Raw genomic sequence first — 17135 nt, forward strand, 5'->3', positions numbered from 1 at the left:
ATATATGCGGGATGCCCAGAGGGACATTTGCCTGCTGGGCTCTCGAATAAATGCAATGTCCATTTCTGCCAGGAGGGTCTTATGAACTCGGCAGTGGACAGGGGATGCCGACTCTAAAAAACACATGGAGGTTTTGCCTTATAAGGGTGAGGAATTGTTTGGGGACGGTCTCTCGGACCTTGTATCCACAGCGACAGCTGGAAAGTCGACTTTTTGCCACAGGTTTCCTCACAGCCTAAGAAAGCACCGTATTACCAAATGCAGTCCTTTCGTTCTCAAAAAAGCAAGAGAGTCAGAGGTGCATCCTTTCTTGTCAGAGGCAGAGGTAGAGGAAAAAAGCTGCACCATGCAGCCAGTTCTCAGGAACAAAAGTCCTCCCCTGCTTCCACTAAGTCCACCGCATGACGCTGGAGCTCCACAGGCGGAGCCAGGAGCGGTGGGGGCGCGTCTCCGAAATTTCTGCAACCAGTGGGTTCGCTCACAAGTGGATCCTTGGGCTATACAAATTGTATCTCAGGGATACAAGCTGGAATTCTAAGTGACGCCCCCTCACCGTTACCTAAAATCCGCCTTGCCAACTTCTCCCACGGAGAGGGAGATAGTCCTGACGGCTATTCACAAGCTGCTCTTACAGCAAGTGATAATAATGGTACCCCCCCTTCAGCAGGGAAGGGGTTACTATTCCACACTGTTTGTGGTACCGAAACCGGACGGTTCGGTAAGACCCATTCTAAATTTAAAATCCTTGAACATTTACATGAAAAAGTTCAAGTTCAAAATGGAATCGCTCAGAGCGGTCATTGCCAGCCTGGAAGAGGGGGATTTTATGGTATCTCTGGACATCAAGGATGCGTACTTGCATGTCCCCATTTATCCGCCTCACCAGGAGTACCTCAGGTTTGTGGTACAGGACTGTCATTACCAATTCCAGACGTTGCCGTTTGGTCTATCCACGGCACCGAGAGTCTTTACCAAGGTAATGGCGGAGATAATGGTACTTCTCCGGAAGCAAGGAGTTACAGTTATCCCGTACTTGGACGATCTCCTCATAAAGGCGAGGTCCAGAGAGCAGTTGTTGATCAGCGTAGCACACTCCCAGGAAGTGTTGCTACGGCACGGCTGGATTCTGAATATTCCAAAGTCGCAGCTGATTCCTACGACGCGTCTGCCCTTCCTGGGCATGATTCTGGACACAGAACAGAAGAAGGTATTTCTCCCGGAGGAGAAGGCTCAGGAGTTAGTGACCCTGGTCAGGGATCTCCTGAAACCAAAGCAGGTGTCGGTGCATCACTGCACGCGAGTCCTGGGAAAGATGGTAGCGTCATATGAAGCCATTCCTTTCAGCAGGTTCCATGCCAGGATCTTTCAGTGGGATCTGTTGGACAAGTGGTCCGGATCGCATCTTCAGATGCATCGGCTGATCGCCCTGTCCCCGAGGGCCAGGGTGTCTCTTCTGTGGTGGCTGCAGAGTGCTCATCTTCTCGAGGGCCGCAGGTTCGGCATACAGGACTGGGTCCTGGTGACCACGGATGCAAGCCTCCGCGGATGGGGGGCAGTCACGCAGGGAAGAAACTTCCAGGGGCTGTGGTCAAGTCAGGAGACTCGTCTGCACATAAACATACTGGAATTAAGGGCCATATACAACGCCCTGAGTCAAGCGGAGCCCCTGCTTCGAGACCAACCAGTGCTGATTCAGTCAGACAACATCACGGCACTCGCCCATGTAAACCGACAGGGCGGCACAAGAAGCAGGGCGGCGATGGCGGAAGCCACAAGGATTCTTCGTTGGGCGGAGAATCACGTACAAGCACTGTCAGCAGTGTTCATTCCGGGAGTGGACAACTGGGAAGCAGACTTCCTCAGCAGGCACGACCTCCACCCGGGAGAGTGGGGACTTCATCAAGAAGTCTTCGAACAGATTGCAAATCGGTGGGAACGGCCACAGGTGGACATGATGGCGTCCCGCCTAAACAAAAAGCTAAAAAGATATTGCGCCAGGTCAAGGGACCCTCAGGCGATAGCTGTGGACGCACTGGTAACTCCGTGGGTGTTCCAGTCGGTATATGTGTTTCCTCCTCTTCCTCTCATACACAAGGTACTGAGAATAGTAAGAAAAAGAGGAGTGAGAACGATACTCATTGTTCCGGATTGGCCAAGAAGGACTTGGTACCCAGAACTTCAAGAGATGATCACAGAGGACCCATGGCCTCTGCCTCTCAGACAGGACCTGTTGCAGCAGGGGCCCTGTCTGTTCCAAGACTTACCGCGGAGCGTTTGGCGGCATGGCGGTTGAACGCCGGATCCTAGCGGAAAAGGGTATACCGGATGAAGTAATTCCTACGCTGATAAGAGCTAGGAAGGATGTGACAGCAAAGCATTATCACCGCATATGGCGGAAATATGTTGCTTGGTGTGAGGCCAGGAAGGCCCCTACAGAGGAATTCCAGTTGGGTCGTTTTCTGCATTTCCTACAGTCAGGTGTGACTATGGGCCTCAAATTGGGGTCCATAAAGGTTCAGATCTCAGCCCTATCCATTTTCTTTCAAAAAGAACTGGCTTCACTGCCTGAGGTTCAGACGTTTGTAAAGGGAGTGCTGCATATTCAGCCTCCTTTTGTGCCACCAGTGGCACCTTGGGATCTTAACGTTGTGTTGGATTTCCTGAAATCCCACTGGTTTGAGCCACTTAAGACCGTGGAGCTAAAATATCTCACGTGGAAAGTGGTCATGCTATTCGCCTTAGCTTCGGCTAGGCGTGTGTCAGAATTGGCGGCTTTGTCATGTAAAAGCCCCTATCTGATTTTCCATATGGACAGGGCAGAATTGAGGACTCGTCCCCAATTTCTCCCTAAAGTGGTTTCATCGTTTCATTTGAACCAACCTATTGTGGTGCCTGCGGCTACTAGGGACTTGGAGGATTCCAAGTTGCTGGACGTAGTACGGGCTTTGAAAATTTATGTTTCCAGAACGGCGGGAGTCAGAAAGTCTGACTCGCTGTTTATTCTGTATGCAGCCAACAAGGTTGGCGCTCCTGCTTCGAAGCAGACAATTGCTCGCTGGATCTGTAGCACGATTCAGCTGGCTCACTCTGCGGCTGGATTGCCGCATCCAAAATCAGTAAAAGCCCATTCCACAAGGAAGGTGGGCTCTTCTTGGGCGGCTGCCCGAGGGGTCTCGGCTTTACAGCTTTGCCTGTCACAACTGAGGGCCTGAGCTGACGGGAGGCAGCCTCAGTTGTAGGGGCTGAGATGTACCGGAACCTGGGAGGTTGTATCAGACCCCTGGACATGTAAGTAACATGAACAATAACTGCCCGAAGGCGTGACCACGACAACTTAGATAAAAGTCAATGATGTTTATTATGACAACTCCGCATCACAGCAGCAATAAAAGAAAACGCAAAAGTCAGCAAAGAATAAATACAGTTCCTGAGTACTACAGCATGGCAGGAGCCACAGGGCACTGGTAGTGTGAGATAGTTCTTATGATCTTCTAGATGGAAAGTCCTTACCAGGCCCGGCTGTAGCAATGGAGATAACCCAGGATTGTACCAGCTGGTGTTCCAGGAAGAGCTGGGTTGCTGAAGGTAAAACAGCTGCTGTGGATACTGGCTGGAACCAGACTGTTGTTAGCACGGAGTGGATACTGGCTGGAACCAGTTAAATAATAAATGAACTTTGGGAGCGATGAAATGTGAACTGAAATGTAGAACTTGAGAGCGGAGAAATAATAATTCCGGTGGAGAGTGGTAAAGTGTAGAAAGGACACCGGCCCTTTAAGGGAAGCTGTACTCTGCTGGAAGCTGAGGCTGGAAGCAGGTAGTGTTGTAGCTGGAAACAGATGAATCCACAATGGATTGGAGAGTCAGGCTACACCGCAGGTGGAATGCTGGTGCGGGTCTCTATGGTGGAAGTCTTGAGACAGGAGCTGGAACCTGGAAGACAATCATAGAAGAGAGACAAACAGGAACTAGGTTTGACAACCAAAGCACTGACGTCTTCCTTGCTCAGGTACAGCTTACTTATACCTGCAGCAAGGAAGGGGTTGGCTAGGCAATTATGCAAATCAACAACACAGACAGCAGATTGGTGGAAATGATCAGATGACAGAATCCAAGATGGCTGCGCCCATGCAGACACTTGGAGGGAAGTTTGGTTTGTAATCCATGTGGTCTGGGAAACAGTAATGGCGGCGCCGGCCACCGGAGACAGGAGACGCCAGGCTGATAGATGCACATTTAACCACGCGGGCACAGCGGAGGCCGCGGCTGATGAAAAGACCACTCTGCATGTGGAAACTCAGGAACAGCGGAATCCGGTCCTGGAACGCTGAGCCCGCCTTAGGAGGCATCTGAAGGGTAAGTAATGGCGTCCAGATACCCGGATCGTGACAGCACCCCCCCCTTTAGGAGTGGCCCCAGGACACTTCTTAGGCTTTAAAGGAAACTTTGCGTGGAAATTTCGGACCAAGGCAGGAGCATGGACGTCAGAGGCATTGGTCCAAGAGCGTTCTTCAGGACCATAGCCCTTCCAGTCAATGAGATACTGAAGTTGACCGTAACGGTGACGTGAGTCCAGGATCTTGGCCACTTCATACTCAACGCCTCGTTGAGTTTGGACTTTCGGAGTTGGTGGAAGTGAGGAATGAAACCGATTCAAGATTAGCGGTTTCAACAGGGAAACATGGAATGTCCTGGGTATTTTTAAGAAGGGAGGTAACTGGAGTCTGTAAGCAACAGGATTGATGACTTGATCAATTTTAAAAGGACCGATGTAGCGAGGTGCAAACTTCATACTGGGAACTCTTAACCTCAAATTCTTCGTGGATAACCATACCCGATCACCCACCTTGAGAGCAGGAACTGCTCGACGCTTCTTATCCGCAAACTTCTTGTACCTGAACGATGCCTTGAGCAGAGCTGATCGTACGCTCTTCCAGATATTGGCAAACTGATGCAAGGTGATATCCACTGCGGGAACAGAAGTTGCTGGAAGCGGTTGGAACTCAGGGACTTTAGGGTGGAATCCAAAGTTGGTGAAGAATGGTGTTGAGGAAGATGAAGAATGATACTGGTTGTTATGACAGAACTCGGCCCAGGGAAGTAATTGAACCCAGTCATCTTGAGAGGAGGACACATAGATGCGGAGGAAGGCCTCCAAGTCCTGATTCACCCTCTCAGTTTGACCATTGGTCTGAGGATGGTAAGCCGTGGAAAACTTTAACTTGACTTGGAGGACTTGACATAAACTTCGCCAGAATTTGGCTGTGAATTGAACTCCTCGATCTGAGATAATTTCTTCTGGAAGACCGTGGACTCGGAAGATCTCTTGTATGAATACTTGAGCCAACTTGGAAGCTGACGGAAGACCGGTGAGAGGAATGAAGTGTGCCATCTTGGTGAACCGGTCAACTACCACCCAGATGGTATTGAACTTGTTGCACATGGGCAAATCTGTAATAAAATCCATCGACAAATGGGTCCATGGTCGACGGGGAACAGATAGTGGAACCAGTTGCCCCGCAGGCGACTGGCGGGATACTTTATGTTGAGCACACTTTGGGCAAGATGCAATAAACTCCAAAACGTCCTTTTTCAGAGTTGGCCACCAATAGGACCTAGAGATAAACTCCAGGGTTTTTTGGATACCTGTATGTCCGGCAAAACGGGAAGCATGGGCCCAATGCATGAGCTTCTTCCTTAGTGTCGGCTTCACAAAACTTTTCCCTGATGGGGGCGTAGAGTCCATCCCTACCGTGGAGAATGCCAACGGATTTATAATAGGATGCTTGTCTGAAGACTCTGACTCATTTTCTTGCTCCCATGAGCGGGAAAGGGCATCGGCCTTGCGATTCTGAGAGCCCGGACAGAACTGGAGTTTAAAGTCGAACCTGGAAAAGAAAAGTGCCCATCTGGCCTGACGAGGGTTGAGACATTGTGCGCCTTTTAGATATAGAAGGTTCTTGTGGTCTGTAAGGATGGTGATTGAATGAGAAGCTCCCTCCAACAGATATCTCCACTCCTCTAGAGCGAGCTTGATGGCTAGCAACTCCTGGTCGCCAATGGCATAGTTGCGCTCCGCTGGGGAGAACTTCCGTGAGAAGAAACTGCAAGGATGTAAATGACCATCTTTAGCCCTCTGAGATAACACCGCTCCTACTCCAACGGAGGAGGCATCCACCTCTAAGATGAAAGGAGAGTCGATGTCAGGCTGTTTCAGGACAGGTGCAGAGATGAACCTCTGTTTTAAAAGATGAAAAGCTTGCATGGCTTCTTCAGACCACTTGGACGGGTTAGCACCCTTCTTGGTGAAAGCAGTAATAGGCGCCACAATGGTGGAAAAGTCTCGTATAAACTTTCGGTAATAATTGGCGAACCCTAAGAACCTCTGGACCCCTTTGAGGGTTAAGGGTACCGGCCAATTCTGGATTGCTTGTAGTTTCTCAGGATCCATCTCTAGTCCGGAACCGGACACAATGTACCCTAGAAACGGAATGGACTTGACTTCAAAGACGCATTTCTCTAATTTGCAGTAGAGATGATTGACACGGAGACGGGACAGAACCTCCTTTACCCAGAAACGATGTTCCTCTAAATCGTTGGCAAAAATGAGGATATCATCTAGATAGACCACGACATGACGGTATAGAATGTCTCTGAAGATCTCATTGACGAAATGCTGGAAGACAGCTGGTGCATTGCTCAATCCGAAGGGCATGACGAGGTACTCATAATGTCCGTCACGGGTGTTAAATGCGGTCTTCCACTCGTCACCCTCACGGATCCGGATGAGATTGTATGCACCTCTCAGGTCCAGCTTTGTAAAGATGGTAGCTCCGCTAACTCTGTCAAAGAGCTCAGTAATCAGGGGTAAAGGATAGCGGTTCTTGATGGTAATGTCGTTCAAACCTCTGTAGTCGATGCACGGCCGCAGACCACCATCTTTCTTCTTTACAAAAAAGAAGCCTGCGCCGGCTGGAGAAGAAGAAGGTCGAATGAACCCCTTTGCTAGGTTCTCTTTAATGTATTCCTCCATAGAATGTGTCTCGGGGAGAGACAACGGATAAGTTCGGCCTCGAGGTGGAACCTTCCCTGGAACGAGATCAATCGGGCAGTCCCATTCTCTATGAGGAGGAAGGATATCAGCAGAAGCTTTACTGAACACATCCGTGAAATCTTGATATGGAGGAGGTGGAACATCAGACGACCTGGGGGAGGAAGAACAGACAGGCAACACTTTAAACAAACATGTCTTAGTACAGGAGGAACCCCATGCCAGGATTTGCGTAGTCGTCCAATCAATTGTAGGATTGTGAAGACGGAGCCATGGAAGGCCCAGGACCACCGGATGTGTGGCTCTTGGAATCACTAAAAATGAAATAAGTTCGGAATGAAGAACTCCCACTCTCAGACGAACTGGTAGAGTCCTTAGAGAAATAACTGTATCAAAAATTTTACTGCCATCCACAGCAGTTAAGGAAAAGGACGAAGGAAGTCTCTCGGTGGGTAGGGACCACCGTTTAACATAGGCTTCAGTAATAAAGTTCCCAGCTGCTCCGGAATCCAGGAGGGCAATGACGTTCTGATAACGTTGAGCAACTTGAAGCGAGACTGGGAGGTTACAATCTTGAGGAGATGGAGAGGAGATCATTACTCCTAGCCGGCCCTCTCCTTGGCGAGCTAGGATTTGGAGTTTCCCGGACGTTTGGGACAGGCATTAATGGTGTGAGACGGAGCTGCACAAAACAGACAGAGAAACTCGGAGAGACGTCTTCGGCGCTCAGCAGGAGTTAAACGGGAACGGCCAATTTGCATGGGTTCATCTGTAGTTGGTGACAGTTGGCGAGGAGGAGGAGTAGAAGATTTTGGAGCAGATGATCTTCCACGCTCAGTTGCTCTCTCTCTGAAACGTAAGTCAACTTTCGTACAAAGTGAGATTAGCTCATCTAACTTGGAGGGTAAGTCTCTGGTAGCTAACTCATCTTTAATACGCTCGGATAAACCATGCCAGAATGCAGCATACAGGGCCTCGTCGTTCCATGCCAGTTCGGATGCCAGGATCTGGAACTGTATAAGATATTGTCCTACAGTACGTGATTCCTGGCGTAAACGGAGAATCTCAGACGAAGCTGAAGTTACCCGGCCTGGCTCGTCGAAGATGCGCCTGAATGTTGACACAAATGCAGTGTAAGAAGATAGCAGGGTGTCGGACCTCTCCCATAACGGTGATGCCCAATCAAGGGCTGAGCCACTGAGAAGAGAAATAATGTAGGCAATTTTTGTACGGTCACTGGGAAAATTGCCAGGTTGTAGCTCAAACTGAATCTCACACTGGTTGAGAAATCCCCTGCAGAATCTTGGAGATCCGTCAAATTTTGCTGGCGTTGGAAGATGAAGACGTGGAGCAGAAATGGGTAAGGTGGGTGGGGTTATAGCTGGAGTCACTGTGGTTGACGCACCAGACGCGCCTGATCCACGGAGAGTTGTCTGAATCCCATCCAGCCGAGTAGAGAGATCCTGGAGACAGCGGATGATGTGGCCCTGTGCAGCCTCCTGATGTTCTAGTCGGGCTGCCAGTTCTTGCATCGGCCTGGCCGCTTGATCCTGGTCTCCGGCTGGATTCATTAGGTCAGTGCTTACTGTCACAACTGAGGGCCTGAGCTGACGGGAGGCAGCCTCAGTTGTAGGGGCTGAGATGTACCGGAACCTGGGAGGTTGTATCAGACCCCTGGACATGTAAGTAACATGAACAATAACTGCCCGAAGGCGTGACCACGACAACTTAGATAAAAGTCAATGATGTTTATTATGACAACTCCGCATCACAGCAGCAATAAAAGAAAACGCAAAAGTCAGCAAAGAATAAATACAGTTCCTGAGTACTACAGCATGGCAGGAGCCACAGGGCACTGGTAGTGTGAGATAGTTCTTATGATCTTCTAGATGGAAAGTCCTTACCAGGCCCGGCTGTAGCAATGGAGATAACCCAGGATTGTACCAGCTGGTGTTCCAGGAAGAGCTGGGTTGCTGAAGGTAAAACAGCTGCTGTGGATACTGGCTGGAACCAGACTGTTGTTAGCACGGAGTGGATACTGGCTGGAACCAGTTAAATAATAAATGAACTTTGGGAGCGATGAAATGTGAACTGAAATGTAGAACTTGAGAGCGGAGAAATAATAATTCCGGTGGAGAGTGGTAAAGTGTAGAAAGGACACCGGCCCTTTAAGGGAAGCTGTACTCTGCTGGAAGCTGAGGCTGGAAGCAGGTAGTGTTGTAGCTGGAAACAGATGAATCCAGAATGGATTGGAGAGTCAGGCTACACCGCAGGTGGAATGCTGGTGCGGGTCTCTATGGTGGAAGTCTTGAGACAGGAGCTGGAACCTGGAAGACAATCATAGAAGAGAGACAAACAGGAACTAGGTTTGACAACCAAAGCACTGACGTCTTCCTTGCTCAGGTACAGCTTACTTATACCTGCAGCAAGGAAGGGGTTGGCTAGGCAATTATGCAAATCAACAACACAGACAGCAGATTGGTGGAAATGATCAGATGACAGAATCCAAGATGGCTGCGCCCATGCAGACACTTGGAGGGAAGTTTGGTTTGTAATCCATGTGGTCTGGGAAACAGTAATGGCGGCGCCGGCCACCGGAGACAGGAGACGCCAGGCTGATAGATGCACATTTAACCACGCGGGCACAGCGGAGGCCGCGGCTGATGAAAAGACCACTCTGCATGTGGAAACTCAGGAACAGCGGAATCCGGTCCTGGAACGCTGAGCCCGCCTTAGGAGGCATCTGAAGGGTAAGTAATGGCGTCCAGATACCCGGATCGTGACATTGCCGAGCTGCTACTTGGTCGGGTTCAAACACATTTGCTAAGTTCTACAAGTTTGATACCCTGGCTGAGGAGGACCTTGAGTTTGCTCATTCGGTGCTGCAGAGTCATCCGCACTCTCCCGCCCGTTTGGGAGCTTTGGTATAATCCCCATGGTCCTTACGGAGTCCCCAGCATCCACTAGGACGTCAGAGAAAATAAGAATTTACTCACCGGTAATTCTATTTCTCGTAGTCCGTAGTGGATGCTGGGCGCCCGTCCCAAGTGCGGACTTCTTCTGCAATACGTGTATATAGTTATTGCTTACTAAAGGGTTATTGTTATGAGCCATCCGTTGATTGAGGCTCAGTTGTTGTTCATACTGTTAACTGGGTATGGTTATCACAAGTTGTACGGTGTGATTGGTGTGGCTGATATGAGTCTTACCCTGGATTCCAAATCCTTTCCTTGTAGTGTCAGCTCTTCCGGGCACAGTTTCCCTAACTGAGGTCTGGAGGAGGGGCATAGAGGGAGGAGCCAGTGCACACCAGATAGAACCTAATCTTTCTTTTAGAGTGCCCAGTCTCCTGCGGAGCCCGTCTATTCCCCATGGTCCTTACGGAGTCCCCAGCATCCACTACGGACTACGAGAAATAGAATTACCGGTGAGTAAATTCTTATTTTTTTCTTTCCTTGCAGGCTTGTCGTAATTTTAACCACAGCGGTATTTGTGAGCTGCACTGTCCACCACTTAACATATATAACACAGAGACATATCAATCTGTAGTCAACGAGAATGGACGGTACACTTTTGGAGCAAGCTGCATCATCAGATGTCCTTGTAAGTAGGCCTCGCTTACCCATAGGCTGTACTTGGCGTTATTGGCAGGAAATATATCACCAGTGCACTACAAGGGTGTATTCTCTTTTTTCTCCTATATTCTTATTCAGGATTGAGTTAGAATGCATTAATACTTAAAAGAGTATATACAATTATGAAGGATAGTCCTGTGCTCTTATATTTATCACGCTCTGACATCACTAGTCATCTTATATAACAAAATGAATCAATATTGTATCTATTTTGGGACATATCTTATGCAAATCATAATAGACTTCTGAGTAAGTTGTTGACTGCCTTTTACCAAGAGCCAGAGAGTACATTGCCTAGAATTAACCCAGCCCCTCCCATGCCAGGTCCGCCCCCATAGAGCTGCCCGACAGCCCAATTGTGACAGCCTTTCTTTGCCTTCTTAATGTTAACTTGTTGTTGGGAGCCAGTAAACCTCCAAGTATATTTCTCTTACGTCCTAGAGGATGATGGGGTCCACATTAGTACCGTGGGGTATAGACGGGTCCTCCAGGAGCCATTGGCACTTTAAGCATTTGAGAGTGTGAGCTGGCTCCTCCCTCTATGCCCCCCTACCAGACTCAGTTTAGAAAATGTGCCCGGAGGAGCCGGTCACGGCTAGGTGAGTTTTCCTGGTAAAAATGTTTTTTAGAGAAAAACTTCCAGATCCCTAAAAGGGTACAGGTGGCGTTTCCTTTCCATGAGGAGGATAGAAAAAAATGGGAAAACCCGCCGATTGTTGACGCATCTGTGTCCAGACTCTCTAAGAAGGTGGTTTTACCTGTTCCAGGATCTACTGCCTTAAAGGAGCCGGCTGATAGAAAAATTGATAACACACTTAAGTCAATGTACACTGCTTCAGGGGCCATATTGCGTCCCACTATTGCTAGTGCATGGATTGCAAAAGCTATAGTAAAGTGGTCGGCTACCTTACTATAGGATTTGGATACAATGGATAAGGATGATGTTGAATTATTTTTACGCCACATTCACGATTCAGCAGGTTTTACGGTTGAATCCATGAAAGACCTGGGTTCCATGGCTGCGGGAATCTCTTCCATGTCTGTTTCAGCTCGTCGGGGACTGTGGCTGCGCCAGTGGTCGGCTGACGCGGAATCAAGAAAGAGTGTGGAGTCCCTACCCTATACAGGTCAGGCTCTCTTTGGGGAAGCTTTAGACGCGTGGATATCCACGGCTACAGTGGGTGAGTCTCTGTTTCTTCCCTCAGCTGCACCTGCTCCGAATAAATACTTCCCTTCATCAGCAACACAGTCCTTTCGGCCTAACAAGCCTAGAAAGATCAGACCGTCCAATACCTTCTTTAGGGGAGGTCAAGTTAAGTCTAAGAAACCTGCCGCTGCAGGTTCCCAAGAACAAAAGTCTGCTTCAGGTACGCCAAAGTCCTCCGTATGACTGTGGGCCGCGCAGCCTGGAGGTGGGGCCAGTGGGAGCAAGACTCCAGACAGTTCAGTCACGTCTGGATATCGTCCGGGCTGGATCCCTGGGTGATAGATATTGTATCCCAGGGATACAGGCTGGAATTTCAAGGTCTCCCTCCTCATCGTTTACCAGGCTTACCAGCTCTGCTGGCAGACAGCACTGTCCTACAAGAAGCTGTCCAAAAGTTGGTGGAGGCACAGGTCGTTGTGCCCGTTCCTCCTCATTCGCGAACCACAGGTTACTATTCGAACCTTTTCGTGGTACCGAAACCGGATGGTTCGGTCAGGCCCATTCTAACCTAAAATCATTGAACCCCTTTCTAAAGGAGTTCAAGTTCAAGATGGAGTCTCTCAGGGCGGTGATATCAAGAGGGGGAATTCCTGGTATCCCTGGATATCAAGGATGCGTACCTCCACATTCCGATCTGGCTGCCGCATCAGGCTTATCTCCGTTTCGCATTACTGGACTGTCATTTCCAGTTCCAGGCACTGCCATTCGGCCTCTCCACAGCACCGAGGGCGTTTACCAAGGTGATGGCAGAGATGATGGTTCTCCTCCGCAAACAAGGGGTGAACATCATTCCATATCTGGACGATCTGCTGATAAAGGCGTCGTCCAAGGAGAAGCTGCTGCAGTCCATTGTTCTCACAACCCGCCTCCTCAAGATTCATGGTTGGATTCTGAACCTTCCAAAGTCACATTTGGAACCAACCCAGAGGTTGTCCTTTCTGGGAATGATTCTAGACACAGAAGTGTAGAGGGTGTTTCTTCCGCAGGAAAAGGCGTTGGTGATACATGCTATGGTCCGGGATGTCCTGAAGCCAGCCCGGGTGTCGGTTCATCAATGCATTCGCCTGTTGGGAAAGATGGTGGCCTCTTACGAGGCTCTCCAGTACGGGAAGTTCCACGCTCGGGCCTTCCAACTAGATCTCCTGGACAAGTGGTCAGGATCTCATCTCTACATGCACCAGAGAATACGTCTGTCACCGAAGGCCAGGATTTCGCTCCTCTGGTGGCTACAATTACCTCACCTGCTGGAGGGCCGCAGGTTCGGGATTCAGGAATGGGTCCTTCTAACCACGGATGTGAGCCTTCGGGCTGGGGAGCAGTCACTCAAGGAGTAACATTCCAAGGAAGGTGGTCAAGTCTGGAAGCCGGCCTGCCCATCAACATCCTGGAACTAATAGCCGTCTACAACAGTCTTCTTCAGATGGCCCATCTCCTAAGAAATTGGGCCATTCAAGTGCAGTCGAACAATGTAACGACAGTAGCCTACATAAACCGACGAGACGAAACGAAGAGCCAAGCTGCAATGTGGGAGGTGACAAGAATCATCTTCTGGGCAGAAAGACATGCGTTGGCGCTTTCTGCAATCTTCATTCCGGGACTGGACAACTGGGAAGCAGACTTCCTCAGCAGACACGATCTCCATCCAGGGGAGTGGGGTCTCCATCCGGAGATGTTCAAGGAAATAACAGACCTTTGGGGGTTACCCCAAATAGACATGATGGCCTCTCGTCTCAACAAGAACCTCCGGCGCTATTGTTCCAGGTCGAGGGACCCACAAGCAGTGGCAGTGGATGCCCTGGTGTCTCCATGGGTGTTCCAGTCGGTGTACGTGTTTCCACCACTTCCACTCATTCCAAGAGTTGTAAAGCTCGTAAGGAGAACAAGAGTTCAAGCGATCCTCATTGCTCCAGACTGGCCAAGGCGGGCTTGGTATGCGGACCTTCTGAATCTCTTGCAGGAAGAGGAAGAGCGAGGCCTCTTCCTCTTAGGGAGGACCTGCTGCTGCAGGGACGTTCGCCTATTAAGACTTACCGCGGCTACGTTTGATGGCATGGAAGTTGAGTGCCTGATACTTGCTCGGAATGGCATTCCGAAGAAGGTCAATACCTACCCTGATACAGGCTAGGAAAGGGGTAACGTCTAAGCATTACCATCGTATTTGGAAGAAATATGTCTCTTGGTGTGAATCCAAGAAGTTTCCTACGGCGGAGTTTCAACTCAGACGTTTTCTCCTCTTCCTGCAAGCAGGTTTGGATATGGGCCTGAGGTTGGTATCTGCGAAGGTCCAGATTTCGTCCCTATCCATTTTCTTCCAGAAACAATTGGCTGCCCTCCCTGAGGTTCAGACCTTTTTGAAGGGAGTTCTGCACATCCAACCTCCCTTAGTACCGCCTACGGCGACTTGGGACCTTAACGTGGTGTTGCAGTTCCTCCAGTCGGCTTGGTTTGAGCCGCTACAGGAGGTTGAGGTCAAATTTCTTACATGGAAGGCTGTCACATTGTTAGCCTTAGCTTCTGCAAGACGTGTGTCGGAGTTGGGGGAGTTGTCCTGTAAAAGCCCATACTTGCTCTTCCACAAAGATAGAGCTAAGCTCCGGACACGTCAGCAGTTTCTTCTGAAGGTTGTGTTGGCATTTCATATCAACCAACCTATTGTGGTGCCAGTATCTACTGACTCCTCAATTACTTCAAAGTCCTTGGATGTTGTGAGGGCTCTGAAGAGATATGTGAAGAGAACTTCTCGTCACAGAAAGTCAGACTCTCTGTTTGTCCTGTATGATCCCAAGAATATTGGATGTCCTGCTTCTAAGCAGACGATCTCTCGCTGGATTAGGTTCACTATCCAGCACGTTTATTCTACGGCAGGATTGCCGTGTCCAAAATCTGTTAAGGCCCACTCTACTCGTAAGGTGGGGTTTTCCTAGGCGGCTGCTTGGGGTGTCTCGGCATTGCAACTTTGCCGAGCTGCAACTTGGTCTGGGTCGAACACGTTTGCATAGTTTTACAAGTTCGATACTTTGACTGAACTTCAGATCATCAGAGGCCAATCAGTTTTGCAGGAGCCTCCGTGCTCTCCCTCCCGTTCTGGGAGCTTTGGTACATCCCCATGGTACTAATGTGGACCCCAGCATCCGCTAGGACGTAAGAGAAAATAGGATTTTGGTTACCTACCGGTAAATCTTTTTCTCGTAGTCCATAGAGGATGCTGGGCGCTCACCCAGCGCTTCGTTTTCCTGCAACCGTTATCTGGTTTAGTACAACTTTGTTTAATTATGTATTGCACTATTACTTGATAAGTAATGTGTCAGCAGTTGCTGAGTTTTTCAAGCTAGTTAGCTTGAGGTGCCTTGTATGTGTGAGTTGGTATGTATCTCGCCACTATCTATGTTAAATCCTTCTCTCGAAGATTTCCATCTCCTCGGGCACAGTTTCTAGACTGAGTCTGGTAGGAGGGGCATAGAGGGAGGAGCCAGCACAGACTCTCAAACTCTTAAAGTGCCAATGGCTCCTGGTGGACCCGTCTATACCCCATGGTACTAATGTGGACCCCAGCATCCTCTACGGATTACAAGAAAAGGATTTACCGGTAGGTAACCAAAATCCTATTTTTTGGATTGTGGGAGGAAACCGGAATACCTGGAGGAGAATCACAAAAACACATGGAGAACATACAAACTATACACATTTAGGTCCGTAGTGGGACTCTAAACCATGACCTCAGTGCTGTGAGGCAGTAGTGCTAACCATTACACCATCTGCACTGCCCATGATGGATATAACAACATAAATTCAGAATGACAATACAAGTACTACTTAGTATTAGTATTATTATTTTAAGAAATCCTCCCCCCATCTGTTTGAAACATTAGGAGATATATACACACACTACTGTATATGGACAAAAGTATTCGGACGCCTTACCATTATAACAGGGACTGTAATGACAATGTAAAATATAATACAAATACTTTAATATGGAGTTGGTCCCCTATTTTGCAGCTATATCAGCTGCCACTCTTCTTGGAAGGCTTTCTACAAGATTTTAGGGGTGCTTCTGTGGGATTTTGTGTCCATTCATTCTGTAGAGCATTTATAAGGTCAGGCACTGATGTTGGATGAGTAGACCTGACTTGCAGTCTCCATTCCAGTTCATCCTAAAGGTGCTCGATGGTGTTGAGGTCATGTTCTTCCACACCAAACTCATAAAACCATGTCTTTATAGTCCTTGCTTTGTGCACTGGGTCACAGTCATGTTGGAATAGAAAAGGGCCTTCCCCAAACTGTTGCCACAAAGTTGGAATTATAGCATTGTCCAAAATGTCTTGGTATACTGAAGCATTAAGATGGGTCTTCACTGGAGATAAGGGGCCTACACCAAACCCTGAAAATCAGCCACATACTATTATCTCTCTTCCACCAAACTTCACAGTTGGCATAATGCAGTTAGGCAGCTAACGTTCTCCCGGCATCGGCCAAATCCAGACTCGCCAATCTGACTGCCAAACAGAGAAGATGATTCGTCACTTCGCAGAACACATTTCCACTACTCCACAGTCCAGTGTTGGTGTGCTTTACACCTCTCCATCCGACGCTTGCCATTAGACTTGTGTGAGCATGCAGCTGATCGGCCATGGAAACCCATTCCATTAAGCTCCCACCACACAGTTTTTGTGCTTACATTAATGCCAGTGGAAGTTTGGAACTCTTCACTAAGCTCTTCAGAACGACCCATTTTGTATCACAAATGTATCACAAAGGTTTGCAAATGGAGACTGCATGGTTAGCTTAATTTTATACACCTGTGGCAACAGGTCTGATTGAAACACCTGAATTCAATAATTAACAGGTGTGGTGTGGCAGGGACAGCATGACAGCAAATCTCACATGAGGTTAATGTGGTAGGCTTTTGCAGGATTGGAACAGCAGCAACAGGTCTGATGGAATCCAGTCTGGGTTTTAGCTGAGTCTGTGTTAAGCCACAGCTGGGCTAATCACTTCACCTTGGTTGCTGTCTTTAAAAATGTGTTTTGGTCAGTAGGTCATTGCTCCTGATGCCAGCAAGTGGCCAGGCGATAGATGGGAGTCTGGGGTTACGTTAGGAGCCATTTGGAATATGCATTATTTGTGTTTACCAGAACTTAGAATGGGTCTACTACGTTTTGCTGGCGCTTGGGATCCCAGCGCCAAGCATACCAGCGTCGGGATCCTGACCCCCGCCAGGCAGCGGGGCGAGCGCAAAACA

General features: G+C 48.9%; 1 protein-coding gene across 2 annotated transcripts in view; it reads left to right on the forward strand.

Moving 5' to 3' along the window:
* The window catches only part of ERBB2 (erb-b2 receptor tyrosine kinase 2), a 218904-nt gene that overhangs the window by 169516 nt on the left and 32253 nt on the right, over nt 1-17135 (forward strand). For both annotated transcript variants that reach the window (XM_063959734.1, XM_063959733.1), the window contains exon 7: nt 10513-10654. In XM_063959734.1, coding sequence (XP_063815804.1) covers nt 10513-10654 — 142 coding nt within the window. The remainder of the gene's footprint in view (nt 1-10512; nt 10655-17135) is intronic.

Source organism: Pseudophryne corroboree, chromosome 3 (genome assembly GCF_028390025.1).
Source record: "Pseudophryne corroboree isolate aPseCor3 chromosome 3, aPseCor3.hap2, whole genome shotgun sequence".
Lineage (NCBI taxonomy): Eukaryota > Metazoa > Chordata > Amphibia > Anura > Myobatrachidae > Pseudophryne > Pseudophryne corroboree.